Source organism: Macadamia integrifolia, chromosome 11, assembly GCF_013358625.1.
Source record: "Macadamia integrifolia cultivar HAES 741 chromosome 11, SCU_Mint_v3, whole genome shotgun sequence".
In the NCBI taxonomy this organism is placed as follows: Eukaryota; Viridiplantae; Streptophyta; class Magnoliopsida; order Proteales; family Proteaceae; genus Macadamia; species Macadamia integrifolia.
The window spans coordinates 23,672,879-23,688,530 of NC_056567.1; the positions used below are offsets into that span (position 1 = coordinate 23,672,879).

Sequence of the window (15,652 nt, forward strand, 5' to 3'; positions counted from 1 at the left end):
TCAACTCAAAATCTGATACCAGTTATCTCCAATAGCTTCTCTTCTCCATAAGCAAAATTGATCCCCCACCACAACAATATCCAAAGGTCCCCAAAATTGATACAATGACAGAGATATATCCCTGCCACTAGAATCAACTAGGATATCCTCCAAGCTTGGGGAGAGAGAAGAGTTTGCAAAGGTAGGGTGTTTGGACTTGTAATCTACCCACCAAGGTTTTAAGGAGTAGGTTGTCAAAGTTATTGTTGTAAGAACTCACTTAACCAAAATTAAAAATAAAAATAAAAACAAGCAAACGTAGAGAGATAAATGAGTGTTTATAAGTACAGCAGAATTTATGGGTTATATACACTGAACAAGTATTAGAATTTAAATCTCAATTATGTGGTATCCCAATCCTCACACCTAAACTTATAAATAAAAAGGGAAAGCTGATTAAAAAAATGCAATTACATAGTAACCAATGGAAACAAAAGAAATGGTTGATGTTTTGTTCCTATTGTTTTTCTCTTTGTTTCTCTTGGGCTAGTGCCTCTTGGTGGTATTTTTGTTTTGTCAATTTTTTCTTTCCTTTTGTTTGGTGCCTTTTTAGTTGGTTTTGTTAAGATTAGAGAGAGGGTTCTTCATGATGTCGGTGTGGGGAAGAATTTATACATCACACCAATAGAGGTAGGTACAAACAATGATATCTTCCATATGGGGCCCACATGGTTAAATAACGAAAAAAAAAGATAAAAATCCCATTTGAGAGGGAAATAGTACTTTGACATTGTGATAATTCTTTAAGTTATATATAATTAGTGTATGTATGGGTAAGCTTTCTAGAGCTTCTACTGGAAGACTTCCAAGCCAAATTTTGTAGCAAATGGGCAAGCCTAACAGAGTATCTGTTTGAAAATTTTAGCACCAAAGGCTCTGGAGTAACATTTTACATGAACATTCGGCATATACAAAATTTAGGTTGGGGATCACTAGGTATCATAGTCGTTGTGTTAGTGCGGCGATCAACAAGAGATGCCCACAAGTTGGGTAGTAGGGAAGGCTACAACTTGGGTTGGGTCAGGCTTTTGAAAACCATCCTAACCCCGAGTCTCTTAGCTGGGTTAGGTTGGCTCAGGGCTTGAAGATTTCACCCTTACACACCCTCATGGCAGGGCCAAGCTAACCCTGATTGGCCTTGACCATAGGGAGGGGGAAGGGAGATGTAGGAATTGGGTTGGGGTGGGTCAAGGAAAAGAAGAAGACGATTACAAAGTTGGGCTCAACGTGAGGTCTCAACCCTACTTGACTCAACTTTGACCAGCCTCAAGGCTAGGGTATCTTAGTCCAAGTGTTGTTCGAGCTTGGGGGTGGGCTCGGGCCGACAAGGCCTAACTTGCACCCGACGTAAAGGGATCTAACCAATGGATAAGGTGGTCTTTTCATTGTCCCTTATGTTTGGCAATCTGGGCATAGAGGCACACAACCAATTTACCCTATCTTTGCCATATAAGACTGTTTGGCTAGTTTCTACTCCGTGGCTCAATGACCTTTATGTCACTGAGGCGAGGCCTTGTGTTATTCATGGCCTTCTCAATAAATCCTCATACACTAGATTAAAAATATGTGATAAAAGAATCTACCAAAAATTCATATTTTATTTTTTAAATTTAATTGATGCAACTTTTATGCGAAATGATATATTTATCTACATTGAAAATAAAAATTAAGGGAAGAAAACACTATCCCCTCTAAGCCTAGACAAGGGATGTCATGAAAATATGCCTTTATCCTTCTGGTTGGATACTTATTCACACATTCCCATAAGCCCAACGTTAGTGTTATGGCCACATGATCGGGTAGTATTCTTTCTCCCAAAATGATATGAGGAAGAAAGAACCTTGCCCGTTTGCGTGGCTCTATGCCCATACATAGGTGTATCCAAAAAGACCACATTGCCCACATGCCTTTTCACGATGCCACAATCTCCTATTGATTTGCACACTTGACAAATATAGAAGGCCAAAAAAGTAAAATTACAATCTTAGTGTCATTTAGGTTACAACAGTCAAGACCATAGTAAGTTTGGGAACACCAAAAATATAGGAATGAATACATACGGTAATTAAATTGATCACACGAAAGTAATACTTTCAAAAAAATCTGACACAGTAAAACGCGTATGGCAATAATACTGTATGTAATTGATACGGTTACACTATAAAAATTTCTCAGGAGGAATATGAATTTATTATGGTATTGAAAATAAACTATAACTGATTATTTACAACTAAATTCTAATTATAATTTATCTAACTAATAAAAAAATAAGCAACATGGTGACAAGAAACATGAGTAAGGAAAAGGGACAAAGAGGCTTAACTGAAAATGCTCAATAATAGTAAATTAAATTTAAAAAAAAAATGTTAGGCACTGGTTTAAAGGCTTAAACCCTAATAAGCCCTACGCTTCCCAGAACCAGACTTTTCTTCCTCTTGCAATCCATTTGCACCTTCTTCAGGTGCTCGCAATGTTTCCTAAGCGTTTCTCCATTTTGAGCCGATTGAGCTCAACGCTTCCTCCATCCAGTCGTCGATTCCCTGAAACTCTTACCAGCAATGCATTCGCCATCAGATCATTGTCCTCTTTAGGGTCTCTAATGTCATTGGGAAAGTCTAATGTAGGTGTTGTTACTGAGCTTGACAAATGGGTTGAAGAAGGTAAAAAGGTTAAGCCAGTCGAGCTCAAACGCATCATTCGTACTCTACGTAGTCGTGGGAAGGACTCGAACGCCCTCGAGGTTCGTTTGGTTCTGTTTACTATTCTCTCTTAGGATTTTTCATCTTTGGCATTTGAATTTCTGCTTCACGAACTGTTTTCTGAGAAACCCAGATAGTCAGTTCCTGAAGTATTTTTTTTTGTTTTTTTGGGGTATTTGATTTTGATAGGGTCTTTAATTTTCATTCATCCCCATTTTCCGTAAAATGAATGTTAATTTTCATTCGTCCCCATTTTCCGTAAAATGAATGTTAATTTTCATTCGTCCCCATTTTCCGTAAAATGAATGGAGAGATTTCAAAGTTTTGGTGGTGATGGAGTCGTGGGAATCTTCCTAAATGAAGAGTAGTTTCATAAATTTGCAGAAACATGCCATTAACTTATTAGGCAAATCCATCATTCCAGTTTTTGGATTTGATTAAATGATTCTGTCCAAATGAGGCCATGAAATTGAACCACAAATTGCTCTAAGATCGCATAGGTGATGAAAAAAAGTTGACCTTTGACCAAAAATCTGGCAAATGGAAGTATTTCAGGGCGATTGCCTGGAAGTTTTTAAAGAGAAAGCAATGTGTATTACTCCATTGTAGCTTGCACCATTTGATAGGTATTAATGGATACATGAATACTTTGATTACAATAACTGTATAGTTTACTATAGCTTTTTAGTATTCATTACTTATGTGAACGAGAGAATAGCCTATTTACTCTAAGGCCTTAGTGGTATCCTAAAGTCCCAAAGACATCCCACATGATTGAACGTGCTCTGCTGTTTCTGATGCCTGCTGCTTTCATGTTCAATTTACAATGGAAGATTATAGAAACAATGCATTTTCAAGATTGATCCATCTCTGACCTGAGAAATGTGTATTTACAGAACTAATTTCCTGTTCCTTTGTTTTGTATTCATTCCACTACATGTATTTATACAATTATATTCTTGAAATCGTGAAGCTTACTTCTAACTTTAGTGGTAGAGGTTTACATGCTTCTCACTCATTTTTGTTCGTTGATATTGTTTCTTAAAATGAGTAGATTTGCACTTTGTTATTTTGTTTGATCAAAGTTGATACTATTCATTGAAGCATCTATGCTGAAAGGCAAACTATTTTTTAAACCCCACACCAAAAAAAAATTCTTTCACTGACATGCAAATGCAAAATTTGCACGCGACATGTCCTGCATTTTTAGGGTAAATTGTGCTGCAGGTCCCTCGCATTTAGGGGAGCTTCTCTCGTGGTCCTATGTTTGCCCCAACTGTACTACGGGATCCCAAGAATGTCAATTATATCAGAAGCACTTAACATGAGCGAATGTTTTACCAAAATTTCCTTCATATAAATTGAAAATAGAGGGATGAAGCATTTTCAAAACCTATTATTTTTAGAAAGTTTATGGGGGAAAATTCCTCTCTTCATAATTCCTATTTGTATCCCATTTTCTACTTGCCATCTGCAGGAACTCTGCAATCATTGGCATCATTCTTTTCAACTTGCTTAGATCAACTAATCAATGGAACCCTTGTTCTGGTTCTCTCTCCCTTCGCCCTGCCCTTCCCCTGGTTTCTTTTTTGGGGGTTTATCTGCAGGACAGTATGTTCTCTTCATTTTCACTGTCTTGCTTGTTCTGGAAATTTATGTTTCAGATGGGAAGGTATGAAATCTCTCAGGGCTAAATATTACATGCAATTCAAATGCTGATGTCATGTTCTCTGTCAGTGCCGTCAGCTTAATAAACAAGGTGGGGCCTAGCAGGCAAAAAAAGGGAAAAAGATTAACTTGGGTAAGGAGAGGGAAGCGAGAATAGGGATCAATGAGAAGCAATGGCCCTTTTTTTTAGTAACCAAAGACCGGTGTTGGGGCAATATGGTATTTCTTAGGGTGGTCTGGTTTTACTGAGTGCAGTCCTTTCCTTCCTCTTTTTTGTTGTTGCACTTCTGGGGGCAGTAATCACCGATCTCTTGTTTTTTTTCTTGGAAGAAAACAATGATAACAAGAAAGAGAAAACAGGTGCTCGCTCTTTTTTCCCATGTTTCTGTGGTGTTTGTTCTGTTTTGGTGAAAGAAATTTCTTACCTAGCTTAGTTACTTTATTTTTTACGTCTAAGAAATTTTTTTGCATAGAGAACTTAGTTGAGGATTGCTTTCTTTATAAACTACAGTCAACTGAAACTCACTAAGCATTGTCCAAACTACTTGAGGTTGCCTATATGTATCCTGTTCCAACATTTCACTCACATTTAAGGTCATATCTTGCTTGGAAATCTCCATGTAGCCGACCCCATTAAGTTGGGATAAGGTTTTGGATGATGTTGTTTAAGGTCAAGTTAATTTATTAGTACTCGTGGGATAGTATGGGCCAAGGAAAAATACACCCTCTAAATAAATGGCTTCTCAAGGATCAACCCTATATAGAAAGTGGACAAGGTTGAGGTGAAAATTGTGTGGGCTGGGGGATGTGTTGGAGGGTATTAAGGAGTGCGAGTACGAGAGAAGAGATTTCTCTTACCAATTATAGAATGTCAATTTAATAAAGAATATAAAATGAAAAACAGTTTTTTTGATTGTCCTCCTAGGGAGGCAGGTTAGGATGGAATAAGTACTTTAAAGTTTGGTATGATGCACTCATAACCGAAGAAGAGTAATAATCAGACCAGATATGATGAGATTCTTGAAACTCCCAGAACCTGATCAAGAAACAAGATAAACACCAGTGGCCGCAAGTCAGATTTTGATTCAATAATTAAATATAATAAGCAGAAATTCATGGGAATGAAAAAAAGTTAAGAAAATGGGAGAATGGTTGGGTTTTTTTTATCAAGGGTTGGAAAACAAATTTGAAGAGAGAAAAGAACTAGAAAGAATTAAAGTAGAAGATATAAGCAAGGATTAGGACAGTTGGCAGCCTACTTAATTTAAATAAAAGAGAACCTGGACCACTGCTACCAAGCTCTGGAAAGCTAATGCCTCTGATAACTAACTAAAAGAAAACGTAACTGTACCCTTCAACTAAGCTCTGTTTTGGCCATACAAAACCCTATTTGGAATTGACTTTTGACCCTTGTAAGGCCTGACTAGTGAAGTTGATCTTTGAACCCTCTGAAAGGGGATGGTTCTCCCTCTCCAAATTAAGGCAACCTCATCAACTCTTTGGTTGCCACTTCAACATGAGTTACCTTTGGCCTTCCACTGACTTCATTACATATGTTGAAGACAGTGAGTGAGGGAGAGGAAGAGAGAGAGAGAGAGTTCTGATAGTTATTCTTCTGTTATGAATTACAAAACTGACTTGCATCGCTTTGTTGTTGTTTCCACCCTCTCTCTCTCTCTCTCTCAGAGATGTAACATAATAACACATGAAGTTATGTTGATTGCTTTCCTTTTCTTGTGCTACTTAGTGCTTCAGTGTTCTAGTTACTAGAATTTAATGTTGGCAATGTCTATATTTGAAAATTGAAATTTATCATATGTATAGAAGAAAGATGTAGCCAACCCCATTAAGTTGGGATAAGGCTTTTTTGTTGTTGTTGATGATGGTGAAATTCTCCCGAGAGCCTTCAGAGAGAGAGAGAGAGAGAGAGAGTTTCAACAATCTGGGGTAATTCTACCGCAGGAAGCAGTTCTCCCACCTTGATGACTATTCTACCTTCAACAATCTAGGGTACTTACTGCACTTTTTTTCCAGACTGATTCCTCTGGTCAAGGACAAAAATACAGGCAAATATCCCCAGGCACAGCTGGTGGACATGTGGGACTGTGGTGTAATTTCCTCAGATTTGTGGGACTTGCTGTGCAATTTACTTTTTTCTTTGTGATAACCATATGTGTTCTGCAGTTTCATGCTTTCCTTCATTTTTATGCTTAATGTGAATTAACGTTGGTTTTGATTGGTGCATCTGTTTTAATCTCCGGCTGTACAATGCTTCTGAATGCAGGTTTCTGAATGGATGTATAAGAGCGATATTTTCAAGTTTTCACCAAGTGACCATGCAGTCCAATTAGATTTGATTGGCAAGGTTCGTGGACCTGATGCTGCTGAAAGTTATTTCAATAATATTAGTGACAAACACAAAAATGAGAAGACATATGGTGCTCTCCTGAATTGTTATGTAAGGAAATGCATGACGGATAAATCCTTATCCCATATTCAGACGATGAAGGAGAAGGGTTATGCATCAACTGTTCTCGCTTACAATGATCTCATGGCTCTCTATGCAAATCTTGGACAGTATGAGAAGGTCCCTGATGTATTGGCTGAGATGAAGGAGAATGGTATTTCTCCTGACAACTTCAGCTACAGAACCTGCATCATCTCATATGGAATGAGATCTGATGTCAATGGAATGGAGAAGCTTCTAGAAGAAATAAGGAGCCAAAACAACTTTGAAATGGACTGGAAGACATATTCTGTGGTTGCCAAATACTACTTAAAAGCAGGACTTACCGACAAGGCAAAAGATGCCTTGAAGAAATTGGAAGATAAGCTAGATAAGAAACAAGATGCTGGCTACAATTACCTGATCTCACTTTATTCGAGTATTGGAAATAAAACTGAGGTTCTGAGATTCTGGGAGCTCAAAAAAGCTGCTTGTAAGAAGTGTCTTAACAAGGATTATATGGCCATGCTGGATGCGCTGGTAAAGCTTGGGGAGATGGAAGAAGCCAAATCTTTGCTGAAGGAGTGGGAGTCGTGTGGCAACGGTTATGATTTCCGAGTGCCAAATACTGTCCTAATTGCGTTCTGTGAGAGAGGTCTGGTTGAAGAAGCTGAGGCATTGCTTGAAGACATAGTTACGAGTGGGAAGACTCCAAAACCGAACAGTTGGTCGATATTGGCAGCAGGATACAATGATAAGGAGGAGATGTCGAAGGCTGCGGAGTGCATGAAGAAGGCTCTGTCAGCATATGTGGGGAATGTAGGATGGATACCAAAGCCTAAGCTGATCACTAGTATATTGGGTTGGCTAGGTGATGAAGGCAAGGTAGAAGATGTCGAAACGTTCGTTGGCTTGTTAAAGGCTGTAGTCCCCAGTGACAGAGAGATGTATCATACCTTACTCAAGGCATATCTCAGAGAAGGAAAAGAAGTAGATGGGCTTCTGAATAGCATGAAGGCTGATGGGATATATGAAGATGAGGAAACAAAGCATATCCTGAGGCAAAGCTAAATGATCCTCTCTTTTCCCATTTTTTGGTAGAAACTTTGTATGATTTAATTGTTGTTTGTTTGCACATTTCAAGGATTGAAGCTCTGAAAGGTACATAAGCACTTTTTTAAGGCATTATCTATTTCTAACATAGGATTAAAATCCCGAATAATGATGTCGATAGAACTTCGAGAGTTTCAAAACAGTCTTATCACGATAAGCTAGCCACATATTCGTCATAATATTGAGAATGATAGAAAGAAGCAGTTTCTAAGCTAAAAACTGAATTTTAGGAATGGTGTAAGTAGGGGTGTCAACCGGTCGGGCCGGTTCGGTTTCGGTCGGGCTTAATCGGGCTTGAAGACTTTCAAAGGCTACACCGTGTCCGCCCATTTAACTAATCGGGCTTAGTTATTGAGGGCATGGTACACTTTATATTTGGTCGGTCGGTCTCGGGTTATAATCGGGCCACCTTAATCGGGCTTTAGTCGGGCCTTAACCGGGCTACGGACATGTTTAATGTTAAACGGACTTTAACCGGTTTTTAAACGGGCCCTCTTTAAAATGTGCTATTATATTCCGGCCCACTTATGCAAGCCCAAAAAAATGACAATAAATCAATAAATGATACAAAATATAACCATTATTTAAAATGTGAACATGTCTTTACTTTTTAGTTTTTATTCTTTAATTTGGGGGGTAAAATAGGTATTCTACAATCATTAAAGGGTCGGGCCAAGTCGGTGCACAATAGGCCGGTCTCGGTCGGGCGTTATTCGGTCGGTCTCGGTCGGGCGCCCGACGGTTCAAGTAGCAAAACCGAGACCGACCATTTATAAACGGGCCGGGCTCAAGCCCGACACGTTTAATAAACGGTCCGGGCTGGGCCGGTCTTTAAACGGTCGGTCTCGGTCGGTTTACCCGGTTCGGGCCACAAATTGACACCCCTACGTAGTACTGTAGAAGTCTCGATCGGGAATATCCGGACGTACGAGACACGAGAGAGAGAGAGAGAGAGAGAGAGCTCAAAGGAAGCGAAGCGAATGAACAATTGCGCTCAGTGCGCCAGAAATTACGTCTCTTTTTCTTCCCGCCCTTCCTTCTCTTTCACTACCTCTGCAACCCTAAACACATTAAAGCACCGGCTTTTTGATTTTCTGAAATTTTTTCAGAGACGAATCATCATGAACTGAACATCCCAAGTCCTAACCTACGTAGATGAGTTTTCTCTTTCTTCTTGTGCTATAGGAGAATGGAGATGGTTTTTTATTTTCTCAACTAGATTGATAATATACCACATATAGTTTTGGTTTCCGATGAAGAACAAAACTGTATAACCATTTTTTTAGCATTTGATCTGCGTCTGCACTCGAGGAGTTCGTTGATAGACGAGACGTAGTTGTCACATGATCTTTTTCAACTTTCTCTCTTTAATCCGTTACAGCATTTGAGTAATCTCTGTGAGATTGTAATATTCGGGAATGCTCTGTGTTTAGCTCTTTTAGGATGAGGAAATTTTGAAGTAACAAATCGACATTTAGTTATTGAAGGTTTGTGAAGGGGAGATTTTGATGGTTTTGGGAAGTGGAGGTTCGGATCTATGGAGGTTTTTCAGTGGTTCAAGCAGGAATCAAGCCATGGTAGATCTGAAAGGAAGCTCTCACTTGGAGAATATAAGCGAGCCGTTTCCTGGTCCAAATACTTGGTCTCCTCTGGTGCAGAGATTAAAGGAGAGGGTGAAGAAGAGTGGAGTGCCGATTTGTCTCAGCTGTTCATCGGGAGTAAGTTTGCTTCCGGGCGTCACAGCCGTATCTATCGCGGGATATACAGGCAGAGAGAAGTGGCCGTCAAGCTCGTAAGCCAGGCTGAGGAAGACAAGAAGTTGGCTATGCTGTTAGAGAAGCAGTTTACTTCAGAGGTTGCGTTGCTCCTTCGTCTCCGGCACCCTAATATCATCGCTGTAAGCTCTGTTTCTTCGTCTCACATACTCACGCTATAGACTTTCTTTGTTCTTGAATCTCTTCCCCTGCATTGTGGGATGAGAATGTTGTCTCATGCCCAAACAATTAAATTATGTGAAGCTGTGAACTCTGTTTCTTTGACCGAACACATCACTACGAATTTCTTGACTCTTTTTCCTGCATTGTAGTATGAGAAGAATATGATCCCCTACCTGAGCACAAAATTATGTTTCTTTCGGGCTTCCTAATTACTTTTATCCTGTTGGGCATACGAATGTTCATTTATCACGATATTACTTGTCTGCTGTGAATGCCGATCCACATGAAAAGGCTCCTTCTGCTTTTGAAATTTTCTTTGCTTGAAAGAGTTTCTCGATCGAGAGCTTCAGTGAATATTTGCAATGTAACCGAATGATGTTTCTGGCTTTTTAGTCTTGAAATTCTCCAATTACAGATAGTTGGCTATCTATGCATTCTTGTTTCTTGTGAAATCACCCGACCGCAATGCACACTGCTCTTCTTCTCTTTATATTTATTTCTGATGAAGAGGCATTTTGAGCTTCACTGCTTCCAACTTGTGTCCCTAAAAGTTGTAAATTTTTCTGGATCAAGCGTCATCATCAAGGTAAATTCCCTCTTTATTCAATCCCTACTATGTAAAAAATCTTGGACATAAGATTTTCAAGAGATGGTTTCCCCTTTTTTCATTCAGAAAATACAAGTAGACAACCACAAATTTGGGTGTTCCATCTTTTTCAAAAGAATAACTTATGGGTTTCTCACATTATCCTTTCTCACATACTTACAAATTGTATCTCGTTTCCACCTTCAAGTCTTCCACTACCCATACTGTCTTCTCTTAATCACCCTCGCCAGAACAAGCAGTCCTGATTTATTCGAAATTCTCGTTACAGGTGTATGATAAACTGGATCTAGAAAAAAAAATATAGCAACAGGTTGATAACCTTCCATAATTTGTCTAAGTTGTCGGGTCAATTTTTTGCTTAGATTTCCTTCACTTTGCATAATGTGTATAGACCACCTAGAAGGAAACAATGCTTATTCTTTGTATACTCTTACTTAATCAGGTACTGCCTGGAGAAACCTTTGCAACCCGAATCAAAACCACTTTCACACAATATCCTTGTCTTATCAACTTACAGAATGTAATCATGGCTGTGGTGGACCTCATTTCAAAGAGCCAAAACTTGATGAATTAGTTTCAGATTTTAGCTCCACTGGTGACAACAAAAAATAGGGGCCTGGAGAAGGTGCTGGTTATTCTGTGCCGCTTGTAGAATAATTTTTTTGCCCACCAAGCTGATGCTCTTTCTTTCGGAGTCTATTGAAAGGTTCTCTCTTGATTCTGGTTTTCCTACCCGATGCATTACCCTAGAAAGGGCTTTTTCAGCTGCTCCTTTGAATGACCTAGCTATTTCACTTGGTTTCTTACTATGTCCTCGGATACTCTTGCTGGATCCAGCTTAGTTGTGGAAACATCAGGAACCCTGGAGTACAATATTCGCCTTAGTCCAGGAGTACGTAAGTCATGCTTTTGCGGGGTCCAGGAGGGTGGATTGGGTTTGGTCCTAACAAACACATTTACTACATGTGGCAGCCCACAAAGTCGATCCTGAGTCTTCATGCTAGCATCCTGAGGTCTTACCTTCTCACCAAGTGTTGTTTCCACTTCATGCGCTGAAATATTTTGATATGATTTTTCTTCATCTTTCTCCATTTTTTGCACGGTGTGCATCATCTTTAATAATTGACAGGAGCTCAATAGTTGTGGTTTGCAAGCTTGATAAAATGCACTTAATTTTCTCAACATTTTCCGGACTCTGTTTATTGCAAGCGACATTTTGGTCTGAGAGGAATTCACTAAATATCAATGGTCTAATCTTATTTTACCTTGTTTATCTGTAAAAGGCATTGCATATGCAACATTTCCTGTAAAATGCACTGAAAATGCAATTCTTATAAGCACTTATTTAACAACTTCTTGTTATTACATCTACTCGTTTTTTTTTTCCCCTGTTTTGGTGTCTAAATTGTAGTTATTCCACTTCTTGCAGTTTGTTGCGGCATGTAAGAGACCTCCTGTTTTCTGTATTATCACCGAGTACTTAGGAGGGGGCTCACTTAGAAAATACCTTCAGCAGCAGGAGCCAAATTCCATTCCATTGGACCTGGTTTTGAAATTTTCCCTTGATATTGCTCGTGGGATGAGTTATCTTCATTCTCAGGGGATACTCCATAGGGACCTCAAATCGGAAAATCTACTACTTGGTGAAGATATGTGTGTGAAAGTAGCTGATTTTGGGATTTCATGTTTAGAATCACAGTGTCTCAGTGGAAAGGGGTTCATAAGTACATACCGCTGGATGGCACCAGAAATGATAAAGGAAAAACATCACACGAGGAAAGTTGACGTATACAGTTTCGGCATAGTTCTTTGGGAGCTTCTTACAGCATTGATGCCTTTTGAGGGCATGACTCCAGAACAGGCTGCTTTTGCAGTCTCCCAGAAGGTACTCACCTTAGTTCTTTGAGCATTGCCCATTTCCTCATTAGTGCTAAATAAGAACTATTTCTTGCATAGGTGCATTGCAATGCAGATTTCTTCACACCAGTCATTACTGCTAAATAAGAATATACAGGGATTTAATTTTCTGAACAACCTGAGAGGTTGTTGGTCCTGGAGTAGTTTGCCACCCATGGTTGTACCTATCTTTGCCTAATATACTGGGATTTATTTTCTGTGTTATGGAGAAATAGCCAAGCAACTTTGTTAGTGGAAATCTCCACAGCACACCTATTTGCTAAATGTATGTGCGGAGCTAAAACTTGATCATCTTATCTATATTGTTCTTCTACTACTACTCCATAAAACAGCTGCACAGCTTGGGTTGTTTCTCCATAATTTTTATCACTTGCCATTGTCTTTTCTTTCTTCCCTGTAATCTATTTTTGTAGGCATCAAAGATGGGAGAAAGAAGCATTAGTGGATTTGTCTTTTTTTCTTCCCTCTTTCATGAAAATCTTGTCACCAAGACTGGAACTCTAAAATTAAAAAAAGGGGCAGAGTTTTGAATGGACTAGTCGCTAAAAACTCAAAATAGAAAATGCCAAAATCTAATGAGCCTTCATTGCATCCTACGAGGGCATAGTAATCATCAAATGCATGTATCATTCTAACATTTACTACTACAGCATTATAGAATGAAGCATTAAATGTTCTTGTGAACGTGACTCTCAAATCACTTCACATGGTTGAAAATCATGTTATTGCATTTGTTATCAGAGTTCAATACACTCTCAACTACGTTGGTGCCTGCTCCATCTATTTTGATCCCAAGGTGTCCTGGTGCATATCCTATTCCTGCATAATTTGTTTGATGTCTTGATTGTATGACTACTCATTTTATCCAAACAAAAGTAGAAAGAAAAGATTGTATGATTACTAATGTGAGAGTTTATAAGCATTTCTTTCCAACTTCTGAGTTTATGCATGGTTCACATTTTACAAATTCCTAAAAATTTTATATCCTAATTTCGTTTTGGTTGATGCAGAATGCAAGGCCCCCATTGCCCTCCAAATGCCCAGTGGCATTCAGCCATCTCATAAGTCGATGTTGGGCAAGTAATCCAGATAAACGTCCTCACTTCACTGAGATTGTCTCAATTCTTGAGAATTTCACAGAATCCCTTAAAAATGATCCAAATTTTTTCTCATACTACAAACCACCTGAAAATCATACATTTCTGCGATGCATCCCAAAGTGTATCACTGTCTGTAAGTCCAATTCTTAAAGACTTAACATTTTTTTTAGAATTAATTGTGCAATATGTACCTCATTTTTCTTGCATTCACCCCACCCCTCCCCTTTGGTGGTGCTTCCTTTTAGGAACAAAAGGATATTTCCTTTCACTGTCAAAGCATCTCCACATTTGTAGTGGTACTTTGCTCTTAAACTACTTAAGCTATTTTAGAGTGTATTATTAATGGCCTTAACTCTCTTCAGTTTTCCTTTCTTATTTAGTTCCAGACATCTCTATGATAGTTAACTTCATATATCTAACCTTAATGTATGAAGTACCTTGATTGTTGCAAATAAATTAGACCAGTGTTTTCATGAAGTCATGAACTGCCAGGCCAGGTGGTTGGACCGTCCGAAAGGTGTGGTTCAAATGCCACCGCTGTCTATAACTTGAGATTATTATGTAAATCTTGACATTGATATGCTGATAGGGTTTGGCATGATCTTAATAAGAACAGAGACAAATACCATCGGCCCTTTTACTGGCCGGATATGTACTTAGAGGACTTTTATGTCAACTGATAAGGGGTGTTGTTATGAGTTGAGTACCAATCTAACAGCTAGAAATTCGAGAGCATCATACCCATGTTCTTCTGAAATGAGCATGGCTCTTCTGCAATTACTGGAGATGAGATCCAATGGCAGAAAAAACATATAAAATCGGAACTGAAACCAGCCATTTAAAACTGAGTCGAACCTAAAAAATGGGTTCAGTATTGGAATAAAATTTCATTTGGTTCTGCAATTACTGATTTTTTTTTTTTTTTTTTTTTTGAGTTGTATGAAATTACCATGGGTTTCCTTTTTAGTTGTTTAAAAAGGCTGAAAAAGTAGGCCCCTGTTTTTATAAAAAGTACTAATTTTTTACTATTTTATTGCTGAATCGATCTGGATAATCAATCCAGATTGGTCAGGGATTGGGATCGATCTCAGCTGTTACTGATCTTATACAGTTGATACCAGACCGATACTTGAAATCATGTAGGAAAGTGAAAATTATACTCGAACTTTTTTCTCAGAAAAGAAAATACAACTATTAAAAAATAATGACAAGAACTTCGGGCCCGGTCGATTCTAAGCCGATTCTGTTCCAGATTGGTTGGAATCAGCGAAATTCTGCCTGAACCTAAAAAATCCAATTTGGATTGACCGCTTCAGAACGACAGCATTCGCCCGATCCGATTTTGGTTTTTAAAACAATGTCCTCGATAGAGAGGAATCTCCATCAAGACCAATAAGAGGGTGGTGGGCCACTTGTTTTGCCCAGCAGCATTTGTTAGCAAAACCCATTAGCTGTAGGTTTGTGGGTTGGGCTTTGGAGACTGGCTGAAAATAATGTATTATCTAACAGACATAGTATCCGTGATGTGTGATAATGATGAGAGAGAATAAGGATGTTTTATAATGGTGGGTAGTTGAAGCACACCGGGGGCCCACTTCCATGTTATGAAAGTGACTGGCTCCTACTATGGAATGATATATATCACTCACCACGACATTAAACCTTCCATTGCTTATCTTGTGATTGGGTAGGGGGCTCATCAGGGTAGTCATCAGCAGGTCTTTCTCTCTTCATCTTTTTCAAAAAAAAATTCAAATTTTTTCTTTTCCTTTCGTTTCTTGCATCCCAAACATCGATAAGAGACAATATCATATCAGTACTAGTTTAATCTGAACAACACACATGGTATTTCTAAATACTAGGACTCAATTGAAGGAAAATTATTAGTACTAAAACATCGATCAGTGAAAGAGAAAGAGACAATATTATATGAGTAGTAGTTTAATCTAGTAATGATAATTTTCATTTGAAGAGTCGGTGTATACATGTGTGAATGGATTCATAGATGTTTGTAGAAGTAGGTGGTCATTGACCAACAAATCTTAACTATGAGAGATGAGATACTCACAATCCCTCTCAAGTTCCCACCACACCTAATTGGATGTGGACCCGATCCAATACATCGA

The 15,652-nt window shown here is 38.7% G+C and overlaps 2 protein-coding genes across 2 annotated transcripts; both read left to right on the forward strand.

The window, feature by feature from the left end:
* Positions 1-2,436: 2,436 nt before the first annotated feature.
* On the forward strand, positions 2,437-8,037 carry LOC122092666 (pentatricopeptide repeat-containing protein At4g21705, mitochondrial-like). Its single transcript, XM_042662897.1, has 2 exons — positions 2,437-2,779; positions 6,691-8,037. The coding sequence occupies exons 1-2, from the start codon at positions 2,510-2,512 to the stop codon at positions 7,921-7,923; spliced, it is 1,503 nt and encodes a 500-aa protein (XP_042518831.1). The 5' UTR covers positions 2,437-2,509; the 3' UTR covers positions 7,924-8,037.
* An 870-nt stretch (positions 8,038-8,907) lies between these two features.
* On the forward strand, positions 8,908-13,940 carry LOC122093593 (serine/threonine/tyrosine-protein kinase HT1-like). The gene is made up of 3 exons (XM_042663944.1): positions 8,908-9,862; positions 11,939-12,394; positions 13,437-13,940. Exons 1-3 carry the CDS (start codon positions 9,503-9,505, stop codon positions 13,674-13,676), a joined length of 1,056 nt encoding a protein of 351 aa, XP_042519878.1. The 5' UTR covers positions 8,908-9,502; the 3' UTR covers positions 13,677-13,940.
* The last annotated feature ends 1,712 nt before the right edge of the window (positions 13,941-15,652 follow it).